Source organism: Pagrus major, chromosome 6 (genome assembly GCF_040436345.1).
Source record: "Pagrus major chromosome 6, Pma_NU_1.0".
NCBI lineage: Eukaryota > Metazoa > Chordata > Actinopteri > Spariformes > Sparidae > Pagrus > Pagrus major.
This window is the reverse complement of record NC_133220.1, coordinates 13,801,576-13,818,279: the sequence shown is the minus strand read 5'-3', so window position 1 is coordinate 13,818,279 and position 16,704 is coordinate 13,801,576. Positions and strand designations below refer to the sequence as shown.

The 16,704-nt window shown below is 39.9% G+C and overlaps 1 protein-coding gene across 1 annotated transcript in view; it reads left to right on the top strand.

The window, feature by feature from the left end:
- The first annotated feature begins 2,606 nt into the window (after positions 1-2,606).
- Positions 2,607-16,704, top strand: part of LOC140998664 (neurexophilin-2) — a 46,315-nt gene continuing 32,217 nt past the window's right edge. Inside the window, exon 1 of the mRNA XM_073469015.1 lies at positions 2,607-2,660. Within this exon, the coding sequence (XP_073325116.1) occupies positions 2,607-2,660 (54 nt within the window). The remainder of the gene's footprint in view (positions 2,661-16,704) is intronic.

Genomic DNA, 16,704 nt, shown 5'->3' with positions numbered 1-16,704 from the left:
TATTTAGCTTGTTTAAGCATAAAAAAATCAGTCAATTGAGATCTTTCTCTTCTGATTAAATTTTCTTCCCCAAAACTACATGGTGCACCTTTAAAGATATGTGATATTTCTCTGTAGCACAACATTTTAATTTTTAAGTGTCACTACCTGTAGATTTCATCCCTGGCATCAGCTGAACCTGGAGTTAAGTCTCTCTAAACTTGCCTGACATGTGAATGATTAAATCGGCCTAACAATACATCCAGCCCTGCCACTGCATACTTGAAATTTTGCTTTGGCAGGCATGTTATTAGAAATAACTTCCTCTTTTTGCTCCAGAATTTTGATCATCCAGTAATTTGCAGACTTAGTGTACGTCATAGTGTATTTACCAGTATGCCACTTCATTACCTCCCTTGTGAAAGCTCCCAGTGTTCGAGTCTGCATGCAATGACACGTTGCCTCGCAGGGAGGCAGTGCTGTGTCATTCTCATACTGATGAGATCCGCAGACTGACTGCAAAAAGCCTGATTCAAAGAGTGATTGCAGATTCTTAATATATAATATATAGAGTCACACACGGCAGTTCATTTGACACAGACACTCCTCTCCATCTGTGACAGGGTCTCACAGAATAGCTCAGCCCTATTTTACCAACCCCTCAGCCCATCAGCATGAAGTGCACTTTGGCCAGCAGTCCACAAAACTGGCTTTGTCAGTGCGAGACCAGGAGTAGGAGGAGATGCCACAGGTGAGCTTGTGAAGAAGAAAGTGCTGCAGTGAGTTATATCTTTGAGTTCAGGGACAAATTCTCTTGAGAGGGACAGGGAAAAATATTTACTTGTGTCCAGCATACTGTAGACATTCTGTAAACATTTAGAAAAGCCACAGACAGAGAAACAAATGAAAAAACAGTAAGACAGACAAGTAGACGAAGAGTCATTGGAGAGAACTAATAGACAGTTAGCTGGTCGGTCAGTCATTCAGACAGACAGTTATCCAGAAGGGACACACTTCATCATACACAGACAGAAAGTCGAGATGGACATTATGCGTGTACAGAAGAGACGTCTGCCAGTCGCTCAGCCCAGATATGTATGACTGATTGACAGCATTATGTAAGGCTACACAGACAGACACACTGACAATCGGGCAGACAGACGCACCGATCTCCACACAGACACAAACAGGCGAGCGAACACTGCGCATCCCAGATCAGTTCATTTTAAAGGTCCACAATCAGGCAGGCAGCAGCTGGGACTGGCCATCAGGGAGAGATGTGGGGCCATGCTGCCCCAATATATCCATGCAACATTAATATTTCAAAATTGTTTTTCTGGGAATTTATAGTCGAGCCAGCTTGTGCTGTTGGCCTCCATCACACACAGTCACTTAAATGTTTGTGTAAGATGATGATTGTTTTGCATTTGCTGCTGTGTATTAGAGCTGAAGATGCCACAAAGACCGTGAGGCAGAGTCACATATTACTGTAAATACTCTCACTATCTATCTATCTATCTATCTATCTATCTATCTATCTATCTGTCTATCTGTCTATCTGTCTATCTATCTATCTGAACTCAGTCAGAATGCAGATAGAGCCACAGGTTGGGTCAACTACATTTGTTTTCTATTCATAATTGAAATAATAAAGCCAATATTACGTAAAAAAGGCGAGATTGAGTTGTCAAATGAGAGGTGGTATAAAATAGGGCTGCAATCATCAACTATTATTGTTGTTTTTGATAAATCTACTCATTCAAACTGCTTGTTTTGTCCAAGCAAAGAAAGAAAAGACAGAAGGAAAAACAACGCAGTAAATCCTCACATTTGTCAAGCTGGAACGAGGAAATGTTTGGCATTTTAGCTTGAAAAAACAGCTTAAACACAATCAGAATGAAACAAATCTCTAATACATTTCCTGTCGATCCACTAATAGTTAACAGTCCAGTCTGAAACAATGAATGAATGGATGAAAGTTGGCATCTGAAAGTCATATTTTAAGCCAACATTGCAGGAACTTTAAGGAATCTGAAGCATAATTCTTGGCATCTTCTCTGATTAAGTGCTGAGGTGGGTAAAGTCACCCTATCATTTAAACACTGACAGGTCAACATATGAAAACATGCGGTTGTGGTCAGTGTGGTTTCCCAATAAAACGAGAGCTGCTGTGCGCCGTGACGCGCGCATGGACGGAGAGAGAGAGAGGGAGAGGAGGGTGTGAAGGAGAGAGAGAGAGAGAGAGAGATCAGCCAGCCAATATCCCAAATCACAAGAAGCGCTGATGATCTGCGCTGAAATCCCCTCTTTGCCTCCGTCCTCCAAACTTCCAGCGAGCGTCCGGCATGAGCGGCGGCAGACAGCATGGATGCGCCACATGAGGCGGACCGCAGAAACTGAAGCCACCGCTCAAAGTTTCCCCCCCAGCAGAGCTCCACTGTGACACTGACTGAACAAACGCACAACTTTACGCGTGTTTTTCTGCTTTCCTAATACTTTTTTTCTTCTCCTCTCGTCGCCTGCCTGTTGGGATTGCTTGGATTCCGCGGCGTGTCTTTATATGTTGAGCCGGGGAGACGCGTAGTTTTTTTTTTGTATTCGGGGTGGTCCGCTCAAAGGAAGGTGACATGCAGGTTCTCGGCTGGACCATAGTTCTCCTGTGCCAGTGGATCCTCCGGAAGGTGAGTTTATTATCATCCTCAGAAGAAAGAAAAAAAGACCTCCTTTTTATTTATTTATTTTAAATTCAACCACATGATGTGAGATGTGTGTGTTGTGCGTTTGGAGAGAAGCACCTGTCTTCTCAGGGAAATCAGGGTCACGTAAAGATTTTTATTTTATTTTTTTTGCTGCTGGTCACAAAGATTTTATACTTTCTTTTTCCTGCATGTGCAGCGTCTCATGAACTTGATTCAAAGTTGTTTAGACTCCAAAAAACCCGCACAGGGCGCATTTTATCGCTTTACTATGTTTTTTTTTCCTCCATCAGTTTGAATGATGTGCGACTTTTGCTCGGTCTCCAAAACGCGCAGATCTCTGCTGTCTGTGCGTTTCCTCCCCTTTACTCCCAGTAAGGCAGCCCTCCTTATCTATTTATCTATTTGCGCTCCCAGCAACTTCCTCTAATTTTTCTTCAGAAGTTAAACACGCCCGTGGCTTGTGTTATTATCTCGGCATCGCTGTGGCAAATAGTTTGTACGCCTAGGTTTTCTTTTTTCTTTTTTTTTTTTCTTTTTTGCTCTGATGCTGCTGCAGCTACTGATTTTGTGCCGTTAAATGCGTGCGTGTGCGCGCACACTCGTCTTGTGGCTGTTTGCGCATTATCTTGGAGTGTTTCCCTGATTGCTTTTCTACACTGACAGTAATAATGTAGTTATTATATACAGACATCCACACACAACTGTTCACAATGCAATACAGCACAGCAGAACACAATAGAGGGCTGTCTGTCCCAGCAGACACACACACACACACACACACACACACACACTGTACTCAGTGTGTCTTTGGCCTCTGCAAGAAATGAAAGAGAATAAAAACATGACCTTTCACCGTGATCTTCCTCTCCTCTCTCTTCCTCCTCCTCCTTCTTCCACTTCTTCTCCTCCTTCTTCCATTATGGATCATTTCACCCCCCACTGGTTTTCATTAAAAAACAGTTACTGTATCTTCAAATACAGTTGTAAAAATATTCCTGACACTGTTAAATCATGTTGAGGCATGAAGAGACTTTAAAAAAAAAAGAATCTGCTATCTTTTTAAGCTTTATGAGGCAGCTGTGAAAGTCTAAAATGAATCTTATTAGCAGGGGAACATCACTTGATTCAAGTGACAAACTGTTGTGCGAGGAGCTGATGAACCCTCACTCCTCACAGTTACATGGCGGCTCTCTCCAGAGAGAGAACAATGGAGACTTTGGGTCAGTTTGGTTTGTTAGTCTTTTTAAAACGGCCTGTTGGCTGCTGGCGGATTGGGGTGAGGCTGCATTGTGACAGGTAATAACACCTACGCTTCTTTTTGAAGATTGAATGCAAATCATTCCTCTTCCAAAGTGGAACTGCTCTGCCTCTTCCGCATCAGAGTGAAGCTCGGGTTCAAGTACCGGGATCGACTTGATATTAGATTATATCAGCCACGCTTTTCAGTAATGTGCCATTTGAAATTGTGTTGCATCGTTTTTCTTTTTTTGTGTGTGTATGTGTGTTTCCTGAGGAGTGACGGGGGGATACGAGTCTTGTTTGCCTTCAACAACAACGCGTTGTAGATGACACGGTGATTTGGCTGACATAAGGATGACAAGTTACATCCTCGGGAGCAATATTAGCTTGAGGGATTAATAAGTGAGGAGGCAAAAGAGGCAGTGAGGGAACGAAGGCAGGTGAAATATTCGGTAAACAGAGGAGGAAAGAGAGAGGAGGATGTCAGCAGAGGGGAGGGAAGGAAAGGTAATATTAACGATCTCTGTAACTTAATTTCATGCTCTCTTTGAACAAAAACCCAGCCATTTACAGTAACTTAGAGGCCTGTTGAAGCACATGACAGTGCACAAGCGAGAGGAGAGGAGGCAGGGATGTGAATCACACAATCGCATTCGTTTGAATTCTCTGACTGAATTAAAAGTGTAAAATTGTATAGATCATTTTCAAAAATGCGTTTTGAAAAATGTCTTTTTTTTGCAGCTCGGATAGGAACATTTTGTGGGTGGTTTCTCACATTTATGTAAGAAATATAAATAAATAAACAAATTGCATATGATGTCCAATGCTGCAATATTACACTTTTTCCACCCCGTGCTTTGAAATGATATCTACAGTAACAGCACTACAAAAGAAGAAAAGATGTGTGAAAAGCTTCTTTGCTGTTTTATGCTCCCAGTAGGAACAATAGCATTAGCCGGCATCTCAACCTGACAAAATCCTCTTATCTCCCCCCATAAAACAACTAGCTATATACCCCAGGGATATTACAGCAACTCAGTCACTTTAATTTCATTATATATAGTCCTACTTCCTTTGCAATCCTGTCTCATATATTCTGCATGGCTTTGCATTTCAGTGCAGTCCCTCTCCCTGTAAAACGTCCATGTATGAAATACAACAGAGTGCGTCTCCATGCCCACATGTTATGCACTTATTCGCGCCATTGTCGGGGAAAAAAACCATCAGAACAGCAGTATTGGATGTTTTTTTTTTTTTTTTTTCCCCACCACGGATTTAACCAGGTGGTTGGTGGTTTCCCTCCCACTCTCTGTCTTTTTCGTCCGTCCATCTGTCCTTCTGTGGATCATCTAAACCGTCAAACGGCCCAGTTTCAAAAAGCAAGAGGCACCACTGGTCTGTAATCTGTGCAAACGGTATTCTCTGTTCACTAACCGATTAGATATGTAATCTGTTGAATCACGATGACAGAAGCAATCACATTACTGCTGTATCTATCGCCTCTGAAATTGTTCCCAGAGATCACAGCATTCTTTAAGCTACATAAAAGAGGCTCAGATTCATGCAGTATTTTAATGGATTCTAACATGGTTAGCTTAAGGTTAAGCAACGATCCATTTTTATTTAATTTGTTTTCTCCCCTTTCAACAGCCCTATGCCCCATTTTTTGACAAGCCATTACTTTTAAAATGAGTTATCACTGGCTTGGTGCAGTGAATGGTTCCACCTCAGGCTTTGCATGAGCCTTAAGGAGAGGGGAATTTAATTTAACAGTGTGAAGATGTCATATATTTTAGACTAATGTAAAATAAAACATCATTAGAGACGTGTGGGTTCTGCTTTGCACATGAATCTGTCATCTCTCTTCAGGTTATGGAGCTCATGTAAAACTGCAAACTTGAACGTAATTGCATTTTTTTTTTTGTGATTTAATTAAAACATTCTTTTTCTTAAAAAACAAAGACAGAACTTGGGCAATCATAACCTTCTCATAATCCCACAATTTCTAGATCCTGTTCCATCCTGATGCAGTTGTAATAATGGAGGTGAAAAACAGGCACAAAAATGAAAACTGTGGCGCCCAAACCCAATTACAAACAATGTGCGCACCCTCTGTTTGACTGACAGCTCAACTACACCTGAAGTTCTGAGAAAGGGAGCATTATGTCTCAAATTATTGATAAGGCGATTGTATTATTTTTAAAGCAAAAAGGAAGAGAAAACCCAGAACATACTCGGGAGCATGAACACTGCTGCAGCTCTCACTGCTGAACAGGCCTGTGGTGAGGGTTTGGTTCTTTCCTGCTGGAGCCAACTGTTCATGTTTGATATGTTGATGTTAAAGGTGGCCCCGGGTCAGAGATCCAGATACTGTGGATGCATAGGAAATGCATTTCATCATTATTATTTTTGTTAATCTCAATCGTGATATTAGAATGAATCCTAACCAGTGGCAGAAGTAGTAGCAGTACTCCATTACAAGTTAAAACTCCTACAACTATTACTTTAGTATTATGAGCAAATTATATATGAAGTATCAAAAGGAAGAATATTCATAATGAAGAAGAATCACCTATGTGTTATATTATATTGTTGTATTCATATGTAGGTAGCATTTACTGTTGCTGTTGGGCAGATGAAAAGCTTAATTTAACCATTTTATATCCAGCTGGGGAGGAAAATCTATAACAATTTATTATATTTTATAAGCTGATCATATATTTTGTATGTTAAATCTTAACCTGATATTTAAGAAGGCCAATGTTTCCCTCAGTTATGTTGTGGAGTTGATGTATAAAGCAGCATAAAAAGGAAAGTACAAGTAGGGCTGCAACTAACAATGATTTTTGTTATTTGAATAGTCTGACGATTATTTGCTGTATTGATTGTTTGGTCTATAAAATGTCAGTGCGATAAATATCAATCCCAGTTTCTCAAAGCCCAAGGTGATGTCTTTAAATGTCTTGTTTTGTCCGTCTAAAACCCAAAGGTATTCAGTTTGAAATGATACAGTTCAGGGATCGACCAATGTTTTTTTTTCCTTTCATACCGACAATGATTGTTAGTCAAGCTGACCAATAAATGACATTTGGAAACGATATACATTTGCATTTAAAATGAAAATCTTTATGTCAAAATTTAGAATAACCAGTGATGGACAGCAATGAAGTACAATTTACTCAAGTACTGTACGTTGAGGAACATTATGTAACTTTTTCACCTTAAAGTAACAGCTTCAAAATCATTTTTATGGTACAGTGTCTTGTAATAGTGTGAATGGTGTCTCTATCACTTGTTTCTGCACTATGTAACTTAAGTGTGAGGGTGGGATCACAGCGTTACATACATGTTTACCTCAACATACAAGTTTTCAACACAACATTGTAATGACGTGATGAGTTTTGTTTGTAGTTAGCACCTACATTACGTCTGACAAGTCGTTACAGAGCTGGGATTTGTATTTACAACACTCACTCAGAAGCTGTGGGGGGCGCCGAATCGCACATAATGCCAATTTCTACATAATGTTGCCTTAAGTGCAATTTTCAGGTACTTTACTTCAGTATCTATTTTCACTTTTAGTCTTCTACTTTATACTTCCACTCCACCATGCTTATTTGATAACTTTAAAGGTGCACTATGTTGTTTTGGGGAAGAAATTAATCTGAAGAGACTAAATCACCAGCTAAATAAACACACTCTCTTTGTTTTCATGACTGAATGAACTGAATAAACAAATTGACCTTAAAGGACAACACAATTTCATACTGTTTTACTTTGTTTACATGTGGCGGACCCTGCCACCTTTCTGGCTTCAAAAATTGTTCTGGGGACCTTATTTTCCTCTGAGAACAGCTTGTTTAATCAGTTATGGAAAAATAATTAATTTAATTAATAATTCAAATGAATTTCTTCTTTAAAACTACATGCCCCTTTAATATATATATAACTTTTAAAGAGATTCAGATTATACAGTGCTGATTGGCTATTATTCGTGACATGTAACCAATCAGAGTTTTCAAGTGCGACCACACAGTGGTGACTACAGACAGAGAGAGGATGCTGCATCAGAGCAAAAGTATTGCAATATCAAATTAATTTATTTATTTTGCAAACAGGCACAAGAAACGCTTGATCAGAAAAATGCTGAAAGTGCTGAAAGTCTATCCCTGATACGGTAGAGAAAAGCAGGAAATCTCCATATTTGACATCCGAAAACAGCGTTTTCCAACATTTTTCACAAAAATGACTTAACGATAGATCAATTATCAAAATCATTGCCTGTTATTTTTCTTTTAATCAACTACTCGATTTGTCAACTAATTTTTGCAGACCCAAGTATCTTAGAAATTGGACTGAAGCTCAATATTAAAGTAAATACTATATAGTAAGTACTATATTACATTCTATCACTGATTGCACCAGAAAATGAGCAACAGCAGGGTTGTTTTTTTTACTCAGTACTTAGACATTTTATTGCATAAGTTATATTTTTGTGTTTGTCTTTCATGTGATGGCCTTGTAGCGTCCTCGCAGCATGGGAATTTGCATTCTGTGTAACGCAACACTTCTCAGGCTTAATTAATTTCCAGGAATTTGTATTTTTGGACACTGTCAGTGCAGAGGAAACACCAGAAAATTACCCCTCTTCACAAACTGGCCTTATATGGAGCTTCATTGGTAATCGGGTAATAGGTCGTTGCTGGGAGAAAGACAAGAGGAGAGTGAGTCAGGAGTTTACAATCAAGTACATTACATGCAAATATATCTCATAGTGGTATCAGAAATGTGCAAAAAGCACAGAACACATGCAAGGATTAAATAAAGGATTGGACTTTTCATATCCAGCCACTTTAAAGTGAATGTTAGACATATTGCCTCATTTACTAAAATCCACAGCTTCTTCACATTTCAGCATCTACAGTTAGCTCCTTTGAAGCCATTCTGGAGCAGAACAGATGTGTCTCAGGTTTAAATGCTGAGGCACATCACACTTCTTCAGGCAGACAGGAAACAGCTGGGAAGAGAAGCTGCGCTGTTTTCACTGTCGCACATGCAACCGGCTTTGGAACTAATTTGAGGGTTGGGTCCTTAAACTTCTTAAAAACAGGACACAAATGAAAACTTATTCCCAATCTGGGCCTACTGACCCGTCAGAAATAAGGCTGCCTGTGCTACATTCTGGATGTTAATCATGTTACTGTGAGAGATTTGATCTAGAACTTCACTCCTGATTTTCACAAGCATCACAGATGTAACGAATCTCCTTTTTTTAATCATTTTTAGATAATGAAAAGTGGTCGGTCACATATTAATATTAGGTCAGTGCCATTTAGATCAACTCGGATTGTTGAATTACACGGGTAGTGATATGCAAAAGGAGCTTTTCCTGTTAATCTGAGATTAGTTTGGCTGTCTGGTATCTTTTGTTTATACGAATGACGGAAACAATGAGAGCTCCTGTGGCACAATTTAGTCATGAAGCGAAAAAGGATGATTAATTTTGTTAGTTTTTGTTGTGCTGCCATCTGGAAAATTATTCTCACAATGTAGTTTGTATAATTATGGAGTACACTGAACCAATCAGCTAAACTAACTTTTTTTGTGTCAAAAGCAACAGGTTCTCACTCCCAACTTGTGAAATATATCAGTTTTGCACACAAAGGACTCTGCGGTCAAGTTCGTAAAAATACATAATTGGCCAATCCATTTGGATTTCCTAAATAAAGCTTGCTGTTTACAGTTCACATATTATGCCGAAATGATTTTTTTTTACCGTTATTAATGTTGTCAAACGGTTGCGGTTTACTTAGGTTTATCCACAAAAATCACTTGGTTAGGTTTAGGAAAAGATCATACTTTCAGTTCGGCTGTAACTCATTATATTTAAAGTGACGTACGTTCCGTCTTTTACATGTGTTAACTTATTTATGTAAAGTCAAGTGAACGACCCATCATACCACCCCAACCACCCAATGACCTTCCTCTTTCTTTTCTTTTTTTCTTTCTTTTCTTCTTTCTTCTTTCTACTGAATAAGAGGAGTGCTTCAAGAAGGGACCTACAGTGTCAAACTCATAAGCGTGGGGCCACTAACTAAGATTTTGGTGAAAAGTCACCTTGGCCTCTAAAAACGAGAAAGGCCCTCTCTCCAGTGTTTGGTTTGTCTGTTCTCGGCTACTGTAGAAACATGGTGGTGCAACATTGTGAACTGGAAGAGGATCTGCCCCCTTAAAAGGATGATTCTAACAAAAACACAACGAACCCCAAGTTTCAGGTGATTCCACACTAATAAAAACCTTATTATGAATATTATATTCCACTGCTGCCAAAAATTTCCACTATTAGACAATCACTGCCTGAGATATGCAGGGAAACATGATAGAATAATTTACAGTCGTCAGACATGTCTGGCACAGTAGATTTGGTGGAATTTGAACAAATTATTTAAGGAGTTAATTAGTTTTACAGCTTTTGATAACAGTATCAGAAAAAATAAGATTTCAACTAGCTGGTGGCGCTACAGGAAAGGCAGATAATTACCAAAATCATGATGTCCACAGCAAATCATTGAGCAGAAGGTGGCACAGGTCTGTAATTGAGGCCCAGTGTACACAAACATGGGGCTTCTGGTAAACATACCACAGTTAAATGATCTATTGGCTTCACTCTGGTAGTATCACCTCCTGTTATGCATAGTTGTACAGTAGAATGATTGATGTCATTGCTAATTTTCTGCAGTCTGTCAGTCTTTGGAGGTATTTGCTCTCCATTTATCCGAGGTCTTAGCTGTTTTTCATAGTTATTTTGAAATAAATGCTTTTTAAATAGGACAAGGTATTCCCAGTAAAAACAGAGGATTTTGTGAAAAATAAAGTAAATTTTTCTGTTTAATTTTACAAACTAGCCTCCAGCTGTCAGAAGAGTATTGCTACGGTTTGGATCATCTAGGTTGTGAATGCCAGATGGTGGGCTTTTCACATAACTGCAAATAACGTTGGCGATTGGTAGAAGCTTTAATGCTGGAAAGAAAAATATGGAAATCAGAGAAGCAGAAGCAAACAACTTGAATAAAAGCGTCCCCTCCTGTCTCGTCTGGGCTGCGTTGCTGTTCCAGAAAGCTCAAGTTAATATAAAATGGTAAACAGAATGTCTTTCATATAGTAACAGTTCAAAGCATGATGGCAGATACAACAAAATGTGTTTCCGTGTTCAGTGATTTACTACCTTTAGTGGCTGAATTAAAAGTCTGTGAATTTGTTTTCTGTGTCATTTGGAAATCAGTGGAAACAAATAAGAGTTGTAGCTAATCACGGTGCCTGCATATCAAACAAGTCACATTCAACTGTGACGGGAGGAAAATGTTTTAAAAAAATAAGCAAAAAAACAGAAAGCATGCTGAAAACTGGAGCCTTTAAGTGGCAGCACAGATTGTGCTTGCACAGTTGACAGTTGTGTAGTTACTTTAAAAACCATTCCAGACATACAAAGCCTAATCAAAATAATTTAATGTCAATAATTTTTTTCTCACACTTTATCAGAAAGACAAATTAGTATCCAAACTTGCTTTAAAGCCACCAACTGTGCTGCCTAATGTCAAGGCTGTCATATCTTGATGTGGAGAAAGTGTTACTCACAGAGCTGATGAATATAAAGCCAATGTGTAGCACTTTGGTCAAATGTATTGGATTAGGGAGGGAGGCTGTTTCAAAAATCAGGGCCTTCCCCGGGGTTATTATTATTTCCTTAAACCCTTTCCAGGGTTTGAGTTTTGTGGGAGCCAACGGGAGCTGAACGTCCTGAAGGACGAGTCTGAGCTCCCATGAAAGCAGTAAAATCACAAATAATGAATTTCATAATGTAATGAGTATTATTTACATTAATAATGAATAAAAAAAAACAACACCACATTTTCCAAAAGAACTACGCAACATATTCTCTTGTGAATGACTGTCACAATGGCTGCACGTCACATCCAAGCCACAATGGTGCAGTAGAATATTGTGTAAAACAATAAATACATCACCAATGGACAAGCTACCATGCCGCCAATAAAATGCCGCTGCTGGCGACGGCCCCTAATGTTAGTCATTCCCCAACGAAGCTCAGATTACAACTCCAACCCTGTCTGTTCCCTTGTCTAAGAAAAGATCTGCCACAATCTCCCCGGCATGTCATTATAACATTATGTAGTATAACTCATCTAACAAAAAATAGTTGCTAAAAGACAGCAGAGGAAGACGTATTTGGATCTAAAATAATAATCTATATGTACAGTATTATCAGCAAACTGTGCTTCAAGTTTTAAAAGTAAAAATACTCATTTTGCAGAATGAGCTGTTTCAGAAAGTGACATTATTGTACACAGTATATATTACTGCATAATACTGGATTTGCTATTACAGATGCGTTAACATATAAGTATTATTTTTTAATACTTTATATACTGTCAGATAATTTAGTTGTAAACAATGAATCATATTTTCTAGGGATGCACAATATTGATTTTTATCAGCTGACACAGTAAACCAAAGCTTCTCGTGGCCGATACCGAAAGATAACCGCTAAGTTCACATTTTTGTAGTTTAAAAGCAAATTCCTAACCTGCAGTTTAAACACACCACATAAGAAAGGCTCAGTTGTAGTGAGCAAAGATGGATGATTTAATATTCCACAACTTTAATAAGATTTGTTGTGTGAAAACTTGGAGACTTTTTCCCTCCTCGCAAAACCCTTGTAGAACATGTATTACATGTTTCTTCTTCTTCTTCTTCTTTTTCTTCTTCTGTGTTTATTGGCAGCTCACAAACTAACTGTAAGAGTGTATGAATAGCTGAAAATACAAGTTTCTCAATATTGGTAATGTAGAAAAATGTAGGAGTAATGAAGTAAATGTGGCGTACAAGTATAAAGTAGCATATACAGTAATGTGAAGAGCATCAAGTGTAGAGCTTGATTAAATGAACATAGTTACTCTCCACCAGTGCTAAAAGAGACAATCACTGAAGAGTTTATGATGGTGTCCTTCACATTAAACCTCTTAATTGAACAATAATAAGCACTCATGATCGATTGTTAAGCTCCAAATTTATGTCAAAATAGTGAATAGTCCCTCTGCACTGTATTTTTGAATAAAGAGCTACAAATATAAAGCGGTTATCTCTGCCACTGAATGAATGAACGCGCCTCAGGCAGCTGCTGAGATGATGTGTGAAAAGGCATGTAGAGTACAGTATGCAGTCAGTCCATCTGAATTAAACCAACGTGATGCCTGACTCACATAACCACTCTGCATTATGGCAACGTGCACCATCATGAACCGAGGCCGTACAAGAAAGCTGTCTTTTTCGCAGGTCATGTAAATATCTTTATTGCAGACGAGCGCTGAAGTTAAATGTGAATTCATGGTGAGAAAACAAGCTATGATGCCTACAAGTAAGTGGAATAGTGTTTCAGCAGTCACTATGCAAGCTTTAACATAAGCAGAAAATATCTCTGACCTGTTGTTGGAAAAATTAGCTCTTGAGCTACAGCGAACACACAGCCCGACAGAGAAAGAAGCAGAACACTGGGCTCCACATCAGACCATGCTGCCCGGGTTTCATTGCCAGGATAATCTGGAGAAGAAGGCCTGTGCACAGCTGTTGCCTCAGCCCCAAGAGGGTCTTACATCTCACGGCCTGATCCACCGTCCAGGCTCCGACACAGCTTTCTATGACATTGCCAGCTCACACGGTGACGGAAGAAGTGGTGATGGTGGAGATTGTTGGTGATTTTTGGTGGGCTAGGATTATAGAAAGCAACCGTGGAAGTCTGTGAAACTCCATGGATGTCATTGCTGTAGTTTTTGCATCATTATCCATTTCTTGCCTTCACTGTGCTTCTCTGTATCCTCCACCTTTCTCCTCTCCACCCAAGTTAAGGAAAGGGAAGGAGGATGAGGGCGAAGCACATATGGAGGTCCAGGTCAAGATAGCCACACCTGATCTGTCTTGAACTGAGCTCTACCTACACTGCAGAACACACACTCACACAGCATTTTAATGCATCCTCAGCTACCTCAATAGATGCGCTACCATTATTACAACAATACTGTGTGTGACTCACCGAGCCTTATGGAGCGACTATGGAAAATTGCTCCCTGAGAGGAGTTGTGCAGGGCAAAAAAAGGGAATGTCTGAGGAGACGATAACGCCTGAAAAGGAATCAATTTGAAAATATTACTCGTAATCTGTTTGCTGCATAGATATGTGACACAGACGTGCACGTAAAGAATGGAGCAGTGATAAAATGAAATGTCCCTGAGCACAGGCATAAACACACGCATACAGCTGGGAGGTAAAATTAAGGAATGCAGCGTACACAAGTGCCTGATTGCTCATGTTGTCATGAACAAGGTGTGATAGACAAAGAGCTTATCTATTACGCTGCAATTACCACAGAGGTATTACAGCCATGATGGCAGAGGGGAGAAAATGAACACTTAGCTGAAGCCGATAAAGGGACATTACAGCCGGGTGTGTCATGGCCCTGTAATGCTGACTGCTAAGTGTGCAGACATCCATCACTTCGCCATGTCCTGAACAGAGAAGGGCAAGAGGTTTTTCCACAACTTCATCCATCATCTCACTATTTAAATGTTGACTCTAACTCAGAGTGAGACCAAAATGTTTGTGTTCAGTATATTTAAAATATTTGATCTGCCTTGCAGGAGATACTGTGGGCAGTAGGGCTGCGTATTGAACCTCAGCATTTCTTTGTTGCTGACTTGAATTTACTTAGATTAGCATTGAGTGTCTTTTTAGATTTGTAAATGAATTATTTAATCAGTTATTCAGCAAATATTATCATCCATCATGGTAAGCTAAGATCGTGAACATGGTAAATATTATACTAGCACACCGACATTAGCATTTAGCTCAAAGCACCACTGTATGTACCCCCAAGCCCCCAGGAATAGTGCCAGGCTTTGTGACCTATTTAACATAGTGGCTAAACATGTAGTTAGAACATTACATGATGCACAAGCCCCAAAAAGACTTTTCCCGTAAGCTTACATTGTGAAACGTCACCAAATGACTTTCAGTATCAGAATTTGAGCCATTGGGTCCGACCGCTTCTGGAAAGTCTAGAAGAGCCTCATCATTACATTGTTTTATTCCCTCTTTTCCTCTTTTGGCTTCATGCATCACTGACGAGCTTTCATAGGCATGAACAGGGCTCCACCTCCAATTCTGTATCCAGATTTCCCTTCTTTGATCCATGGTACAGCCTCACAGAGCCACCAGCATGGCTGCAGATCTCCAGTCTTGTTAGAGCACATTTAATGTTTGAGAGCTTTAGTCTCTTACATTGAATGAAAAACAGGATTTTGCAGAAAAACATGTTTATATTTCTAAAGGCAAGCTGTCTGAAAAACGTATTGTTTCGCTGTAGCACTGAAACTTTGGTATCGTATTGGCATGAGCGCTGAAAAAAATCAAAGTTGCCAGTTATTCTTAATCAAATCACTGCTTTTTTTGTGAGGCAGTGTTTTTGTTTGTTTCCTTCAGTTATTATTTCGACTGTTGGTTTGCCTGAACCTCTGCTGGGGTTTTGTTGTTGTTGTCCTCTTTTGCATGACTTAATAAATAAAGCAGCAAGGGAGACTCTGGGTGTGAAGTGGTCAGCCCTACTTTGGATTGCTCTACTGGTGTTGCTCCACTTTGAGAGGTCCCCAGTCATCTTCGTGATGTGAGCAGTGTGTTAATCTCTCTCTCCGTCTCTCACTCTCTCTCTTTTTCCTGGCTGCGAGGAGCAGAGTCGAGCTTTGGAAATAAATCACATCAGAATGGACGCTTGGCTCCTGATGATGGGCACTGTGTTTGTTTCATACATGCATGATGAGTAGCTCAGCTCTCGGTGGGGGCCACCAGTTATGGCATAACGCCGCTGCCCGTGGTCAATGTGTTGCCTCGTCTCTGCTCCCCCTGGGAGAAGACGCACGCTGTGCTTCATACTTTTGCTATCTGATATAGCAGTGTGTATTCTGATGCGTTCACGTGTGTTTACTGATGCGAGAGACAAGCATGTGAACTGAGCACGGGCTCACACAGAGTGCTGAATTGTTGCAGAATCTTAAGAAAACGACAGATTGTGTTGGTGTGTGTACATCTATATATTCTCCACTCGCACTTGTATGATTTGTTCAGCACACAATGTTTGTATATGAGTGTAGCGCGCATGGTTAAGAAGGTATTAGACAGCCTTGGGTTTTCACAACGTCTTATGATTAATAGTGACACACCTGGGGGAGATATATAGAATAGGATTTGTGCATGTAATGAAATATTAAAGTGTAATCCCAGCGACACCAAATATCATAACTCATGGTGCAGACGGCAGGGAATGCTCAGGGTCAGCTCGGTGTGAGGACCCTGCCACAGACGGGACTGTGGAGGAGGGATTAGTTTTTATCATTTTTTAATATCTCCACCATGGCTTGTAATGCATTAATTCAGACATGCATTGAATTTATTGGAGAACTGAGACAGGGTGAGAGGGGAAAAAAAGACGTAGGTAACCCAGCGAGAACGGTGACCCCTTTGGTAAGCCTCGGTATGCACTGAACCCTCGGCAATCTTAATAAATAAAAGATCCCGCGGAAATCCGCTCGACATACAAGAATCTCGGGGATTTGATGTTGTTGTTTTTAAAGAAGACATGTAATAAAGGCGTCTTGTTTGCGTCCGTGTCCGTCCTTTCAGGATTCCAGCAGCTACATGGGATGCATTATTGAGATGAAAGCAG